The sequence below is a fragment of the Suillus paluster genome (genome assembly GCF_016628075.1).
Source record: "Suillus paluster strain FC165 chromosome Unknown EDB91scaffold_851, whole genome shotgun sequence".
Lineage (NCBI taxonomy): Eukaryota > Fungi > Basidiomycota > Agaricomycetes > Boletales > Suillaceae > Suillus > Suillus paluster.
In genome coordinates, this window is record NW_024538411.1 from 1 (window position 1) to 7,828 (window position 7,828).

Consider the following 7,828-nt stretch of genomic DNA (forward strand, 5'->3'; position numbering starts at 1 on the left):
ATGTTGATTATATGGGGGAAGCACGGAATTCAGTGCTCAACAGGATCAAACTCTATCCCCGTTCCCGCAGTAGGTGTGAGTACTCTTGCCATAGACGTGTGATTATTGCCGGCATTATCCAAAGTAAACTGACCGGACTAAGTGAATTCAGAGCATGCCATGCAGTACAACTAAAACACTCACTTTCTCAGTTACTTCAGCACGATCGAGGAGGCCCAATATCAATCACCCTAAGCAGTCTCCCATGTGACTCCCCGGTGTGTGATTGAAAGCTATCAATGCTGCCTTCAAAATAAGCACAGAACTTTGCTCATCTTTGGCAATCCAGTGGGTGGTGATGGCCATGAATGGGGGAGGTTAGAGTCCAACCATAGATCAGACATAAATGAGATCTTTCCCTGCGCCATCTGGAAGATTTAAGATATTTTGCGCGACCCTTGAGAACTGTACCACTTACCGCAAGGTCCCTTTTCAGGACCTCAAAGTACTCGTTAAAAGCCTCAAGGATAAACTCCCGAAATTTTGTGCAATGGCAGATGTCGCTATCATTTAACTCAGGTCGCAGAAGACGAATCAAATGTCGAAATTTGGGACATTCCATGACATTGATTGCCTGAAGGCGTTATTAAGAATAGCGCATAGGAAGTGAACAGTAACCCACCTGATCATCTGCCACAACAACCTCACAAGCTGTTGATGCATCTCGTCAACAGTGAAGTTGGGTATCTCATCCTTCAGAGAACCTGACTGCCTGGTTCCAAGCAGTATGTCATCACAATTAGGGACGTCTCCGAGTGAATCCATTGTGCAAGATGGATCCCTGAGCCTTTCACGTATCGTCGTGACCATCCATCCTTGCTCAAGAAGAGCATTTAGAGGCTTGATCTGTATGGGCCAATCATGGTGCCCTGCCTCCTCCAAGTAAAGGATGGTATGATGGCTATATACGTGAAAATGAGGACCTGTATTGCTTGTGGTACTGCTATACGACGTGACCTTGTATGTTGTGTCAAGTTCATATAGTCGTCTGGCGAAAGATGTAAGAGAAAAAAAGAACGGCAGGTATGATACTCACTCACAAAGTATGCAAACATTACGCCCAGTAGTTGGATGCAGTCTGTAAAAGAAATGAACATCATCAGCACCTTTAGCCTTTCTTGTGAGACCACTGGTAGCCAAGAGATCAGTTTGTGTGGGATATGGGCTGTTAATGACTGTCTGAAGCGGGCTAGGGACTGTGGGAGCCATAACTCTAGGCGCAGGTGGGTGATCCTCTTCCTCTTCATTGTCATCAGAGATATTGTCAAGATTGAAGATTTCCCCTTCATCAGCCATAGGTTGAGCACGACTGGGGTCAGTGTGGATTGAAGCATTATCCTGATATCTGCGAGGGAGCTGGCGATTTCAATGAGGTTTTGTAAGTGCATTTGCAATTGAACCAACAGCAGTGGGGATGGGAACAGTGGGGATGGGAACAGCAAGGATGGGAACAGTGGGGATGGGAACAGCAGGGATGGGAATGGCGGGGATTGGACAGCAGCAGGCATGGCAGTAGCTGACTGTACACGCCGGCGACCTGGCATGTTGGTAGTAGACTGGTGGTGATGATCTAAGGACAAAATCAAGTGTTTATATAAACCTTTGTCAGACACTGAAAATGCCGATTTGAACTAAAGCTAACCTTAATCCACGGGGTTGAAAGTTACTCCATCGATAGAGTGGGAGGCCTATAAAAAGGACAGGCTTGTGATTAGTTGAATCGATCGAGTAAAATAAAATTTACCTCACCATTGAGCGAAAGGGCAGTATCATATTTAATGGAATATCCCCCATGCGGCATCCAATGAAGTCATCCAGTGAAAGGGCAGCAACACGTTTGATGGAAAGTCCCCTGGTAGGCGTGCAATGAGGGATCTTGGAGTCTGTCAATAAATGTTCAGTGACTAGTCATTGATCAACATCAACATTACCTTGCACTATGGTCTGTGTGGCTGAATTGCTAGCTATATGTTAGATTTGATGAGCTTTGAGGGTAGGATGTTCAGTGATGACTCTGATGAGTCCCTTGCAAGTTGCAAATTCCCATCATGGCATGGACTGAAGTAAAATATTACTACTGCCAATTGTCACGCTGCAAGGCAGATACCACATGAATCCTGTCATATGATACCCTACCTCGATTGATGATCTTACTCTTAGCCTCAAAATTTCTTCTTGCATCTGAGTCCTTAATGCCACATGGTTGATACACACACACTTGTATGTTATGTCGCGCACTGTCAGTAGGTTGTATCGCACACTCAACATGTGTATTGCACACTCGACGGTTGTATCGCGCAGTTTATCAAAGTGGCATTTGGAGCATCATACAAGTACTGCATTGATAGGACATGGTACAGTGTGGTTTGCTGTAGCATACAAACAATGTAATTGATACAATGCGCGGGCATACAGAATGGTAGTAGGACATAATGTACAATCCAACAGGGTGCAGAACAGCATGGTATACATGGGATACTGTTAGTGAGAAGATATGTACAAGTATACGACTACACATATTTAACAGTGTCATGATTTATCTAGCACATTGCAGTGGGCTGTTACATGGTGTGGGGAATTCCCCCACTGTAGGTGTAAAACCCCGTCCTTTCTGCATTGTCTCACATCAGTTCCGCGTATTCCACACATTCCGCATTTCCTGCGCATCGTCCGATGGGTTCCGCATTCCCGCGCATCCTTTGGAACCCGCCCGCACTATCCGATATTCCTGCGCATCGTCGGACAACCTTTGCATGTCCTGTCCCCATCCTTCCAGGTCCATTGGTATGCTGTATTCCTCTTCCCGCTGTTCCTAATGTTATCCGGATCAAACTGACACATGCCCTTATGGCATGGACCCCTATTCCGGAGTATTGCGCCCATGTGCACTGCCTGCCTTCACTTCCGCTTCCTGAGAGACTTACTACCTGTACCTCAGTGTTCCTTAAAAATAATCTTCCCTTTAAGTAGTGGTACTCAGGGCTTGGGGGTATTTTAGGGAATCCCATCTTTTACCTTCCCACTTTTCCTTCACCTTACTAGAGGATCGCTTTGACTTATGCCCACTATCAATCTAACCTTGTGATATACTTCCTTCAACTTCACCTGCGAGTTCCGACGAATCAGTACGTTCCGCGCTTTATCCGTTTGAGTTCCATTTCATTCCTTTCCATTCCGCTTGAGTTCCACTCGGGGTTCCGCTTGTTCCGTGTGAGTTCTGCTTGTTCCGCATTTTTGCGGATCCTCATCCTACCTGCGGGAGGGTTGATTAGGGTCGTTTAGACAGAGACTAGTACTCCCCAGTAGCAATCCCCTTTAGGGTCGAACGTGCTTGCTCTCAAGTGAGGCAGTAGGCAGCAAAGACCCAACTGTGTAGTAGATCGATTTCTCTCCGCTGCACTTGTTGTACCCACAGCGGGCGTAAACTTCCAAAAAAACAAGCCTCAGTTCATGAGTATGAAGATGAAAGGGAGCACTTACACACAAGTCGATTTATGAAGAGGCGTTGCTTTCAGCGGAGATGAAGGCACTGCCTTAGCCACACTGTGTTCATCGGAGAATGCAGGGGCATGTATGACAGGATCAGACTCGCTGAAATCCAGCAAGTATGAAGCTGGTATAGGTAAGGTAGCATGAAGATCATGGAGTAATGAGTGAAGGTAGTCGTAATCAGGATCCTGTGAGAACGCAAGGGAGCATGTGTAAATGAGAAGACTTGCAAACACAACAGGGATTCCATGACATAAAACTTTGACGGTAGTGTGTACTTTGTGTTCCAGCATGGTAGAGCTGGAGAGCTTCTCGTGGTCATTGGTTAACCATGCAAGAGATCCATGCAAGAGATATATCAGTGTATATATCAGCGACTTGATATCAGCACAATGACCCTGTCTCAACTCCCAAATGACTGTTGATTGAGGCGAATGCAGGGGTACCAGTGAGATTTTGGCCTTGGCGAAATGGCACATGGGTTCTAGTCGAAGTGCTGCAGTACTCCTTTGCGATACCAAAGTCGACAATGAAGGCGGTGTGCCTCAAATCGTTGAGACCTACCAATATATTCTGCAGTTTAATATCACCGTGCACAAAATTGTGCGAGTGGATATATTCGAGACGTGAGAGCTAGAAAGATGGTGTCAGTTCTTTGCAACAACACATTGTAAAGCAACTTACTAGTTGGTCTCCTAGATTCACAACATTGCAAAGGCTGAACTGTTGATTGCGTGCAATGAAGAGATCGTGTAATGACGGCCCAAGGAGGTCGAGAACCAAAGCATAGTAGGTCGACTCTCTACCAAACCACAAGGCGCAGGGGAATCCCAACTCCACCTGCAAGTCGTTTTAAAATGTTGTATTCATGCTGCAAAGACGAGTGGTTGATGGTGGGTTCAAGTTTAATAGCAACTGAATCATCCTTTAAGAAGTTTTGTGTGCGGTACACAACAGCTAAGCGCAGGTCATATGTTGAATGTGAATCAATATATCATCACCAGGAGAGAATCACATACCGTATGCGCCCAAACCCAGAACATCTCCAAGCCTGAATCTGCCATCAACGCAGGTAGGGACTTTGTTCATAGTACAAATTACTGTAGAAGCTCAATAGAGAACATCTAACCAACAAAAGAGGGAATGAGGAAAGGTCTCACCATGTGTTACTAGCTGGCTTGTGCCAGCTTTAACCAGCTCAAGCTGTGGTTCATACATTCCTGGCTTTAGCTGGTTTGCGTGGCTGGCCAACGCTGCAAGGCCAGTCCACATGGCAAATCAGCGGCTCGGCTCACCAGAATTGCTAAACTACCAGCACATCGGTAAATGCCGAACCTGAGCAGACCCAAACCGAACCGCGGCATTACTAGCTACCAGCCCCTGCAGGCAGCGATGGTGCAATGTCACAACATTGTCACAAACTCGCGTGCTAATCTAGATTTGATGATCAATGCAAACACCTGCTTTCCACGAGAAAGCTTTGAATAGCTATGTAATTGAAACATAAGTATTGGAGAATGAGAATGCTCAACAAGGGGGATACAATTACACTACCATCTCTTGCTGGTCATCATGTTACAATGTCACGACCTCGTCACAAACTCCTCATGGTAATCTAGATTTGCAGACATCAATGGCTATGTATCAACAACTCAAATTTATCGCAGCATACATAGCCATATTTAGCAGAGGCAGAATTACATCCTTCTATAGTTTCCACGGCTACAATATCAAGGACTCATGAATTCACTGACTAGCCCACACCCGTTGTGCCTTTGGCACATGTCTACATATTATTTATTTGTATTAAATCTTACATTTACAAAATACTATATACTTTTATTTTAGTTCTGAGGACAGAGGACACGGGAGAATTTTTTGGGAAGGGCAAGAGTCAACAGCAAGACACAAACAGTGAGACCGAAGTTTACCTGGGACACTGGCTTGATCTTGCAAGCCAGTGTCCCAGGTAAACTTCAGTCTCACTGTTTGTGTCTTGCTGTTGACTCTTACCCTTCCCAAAAAATTCTCCCATGTCTCTGTCCTATTTTCTGCTTTCCCATTTCTCATTTCTCATTTCCCATCTCCCTCCTGTCTCCTGTCTCCTATCTCCTATCTCCCATGTCCCATGTCCCATGTCCCATGTCCCATCCTCTCATCCTCCTCCCATTGTCCCATTGTCATCCCATCTCCCCATTCACCCCATTTCTCCATTCTCCACCTTCCCATTCCCATGTTTACCCATTGCCCATTTTTCCTATCTTTATATTTTCGCATTTTTCACATTTTTCTATTTGCTTGGTGTTCTTTTTCTATCTTGTGGCTCAGACAGTATAGTAAGGGAGAACGGTTTTTGGAAATTGAAACTCCAATTGACAGAACCATGTGAAATTTCTAAATCAAGGTTAAGCGAGCTAACCGCAAACCATGTGGCCTTTAGCGAGCTACGCGTCTCCCACACACAGCCACAAAACAGGTCTCCCATAATATTATGACTAGCCCAAGCCCGTTGTGCCTTTGGCACAGGAAGCAAGCAGAGCACTTCGTGCTCTGCTGGAGGCACCTTCAGTGCCTTGTCTCACTGTGTCTACATATTATTTAGTTGTGTGAAATCAATCATTTCTTACATCTTACATTTTAAAAATATTATATAGTTTTGTTTTAGTTATGGGATGTTGCACAAACAGTTTGACTGAAGGTTACCTGGGACACTGGCTTGCATCCCACTGGCCGAGGCATGAGGCCATGGGAGCCATGGGATCGCAAGCCAGTGTCCCAGGTAACCTTCAGTCAAACTGTTTGTGTCATGCTATTGACTCATACACTTCCTCCCAATTATCTTGTCCCATGTCCCGTTGTCCCATGTCCCATGTCCCGTGTCCCATTGTCCTGTTGTGCTGTGTCCCATTGTCCCATGTCTCATGTCCCATTGTCCTGTTGTCCCATGTCCCATTGTCCCGTGTCCCATTATCCTGTCCTCCCATCTCCCATCCTCCCATCCTCCCATCCTCTTGTCCTCCTGTAGTCCTGTCCTGTTGTCCTCCTGTTGTCCTCCCATTCTCCCATTGTTCTCCCATCCTTCTGTTGCCTACCATTTCTCCATTCTCCATCTCCCATTCTCCTGTTTACCCATTGCCAATTTTTGCCATCTTTATATTTTCGCATTTTTCGCATTTTTCACATTTTTCTACTGGCTTGGTGTTCTCTTTTCTCTTTTCCCCCCCAAAATCCCTTTTGTCCTTCAATTTTTACTATTTATCATCATGTATCACAGTTACAGTACATATAAAATCATTGTTGTTGTGCAAAATGGAGGGCCAGTGAGCACCTGCCAATCCCATCTTTCTATTTGCTTGGTGTATCCCATTGTGGCTCAATTTTTACCAATTCCCAATTTTGGACAGTGAGCTCGTATAGTAAGGGACAACAGTTTTCGCAAATTTAAACTCCGCTTGACAGAACCACATGGGATCCTTTTTTCAGTGACCTTACCGACACAACTGAAAACAACCGAAATAACCGACACCATGTGGGCTACGCGAAAATGCCCAAATCCTCCCACATTCCCCCCCATACCCTTCTCCCTTACTTTATAGACGAGTCCAAGCCCGTTGTGCCTTCGGCACAGGAAGCAAGCAGAGCACTTCGTGCTCTGCTGGAGGGGCCGTTGGCCCCTCCAGTCTTTATCATTTCAACATAGTCCTCAACACAATTTCAATAAATAAATCTTTGTCATATAAAAATACACATTTATACAATCTATTGTACATCAATCTTCAATCAGTCTTCTAACCACCTCTGTGTACACTATATTGCTTGTCTTTCTCTCTTCTTCATCTTCAGGGAAAATCACAAATACTCTTGATGGGTGGGTGCACCGAGACAAACCCACATACAGCTGTCCATGACTGAACACAGGTGTCCTCAAATTCAGACCAACCCACTTGATGCTCTGACCTTGAGCCTTGTTGATAGTCATTGCAAATGCAAGTCGCACAGGGAATTGTTAACGCTTCAGAGGAATGGGGTTCTCTTCATCACTGGCCTCCATATTCATCCGAGGAATCAGCACAGTGGCTTCATCTTGACCATCCACTTGATTGTTGCCCTCTTTGAGAATTCGACACTTGAGAATTCTTGTGTTCCAATCCACCAGGATCATCCGAGTCCCGTTATACAGTCCCTGTGTGGGGTCCAAGTTGCGCAGGAGCATCAGAGGGACTCCTTTCTTCACCTCCAGTCTGTGCAGAGGGAAACCCTGATGGGTTGAGAGAGTGAAGGAACTCTTGAGGGATGTATT

The 7,828-nt window shown here is 45.4% G+C and overlaps 2 protein-coding genes across 2 annotated transcripts; both read right to left on the reverse strand.

Moving 5' to 3' along the window:
- Positions 1-287: 287 nt before the first annotated feature.
- Positions 288-1,583, reverse strand: EDB91DRAFT_1259774 (uncharacterized protein; the record flags this gene model as incomplete). The annotated part of the gene is made up of 5 exons (XM_041324395.1): positions 288-407; positions 458-613; positions 688-1,027; positions 1,076-1,384; positions 1,444-1,583. 5 exons carry the CDS (start codon positions 1,581-1,583, stop codon positions 288-290), a joined length of 1,065 nt encoding a protein of 354 aa, XP_041168209.1.
- A 2,329-nt stretch (positions 1,584-3,912) lies between these two features.
- Positions 3,913-4,800, reverse strand: EDB91DRAFT_1091032 (kinase-like domain-containing protein; the record flags this gene model as incomplete). The annotated part of the gene is made up of 4 exons (XM_041316658.1): positions 3,913-4,161; positions 4,213-4,368; positions 4,548-4,585; positions 4,689-4,800. The coding sequence occupies 4 exons, from the start codon at positions 4,798-4,800 to the stop codon at positions 3,913-3,915; spliced, it is 555 nt and encodes a 184-aa protein (XP_041168210.1).
- Positions 4,801-7,828: the final 3,028 nt, after the last annotated feature.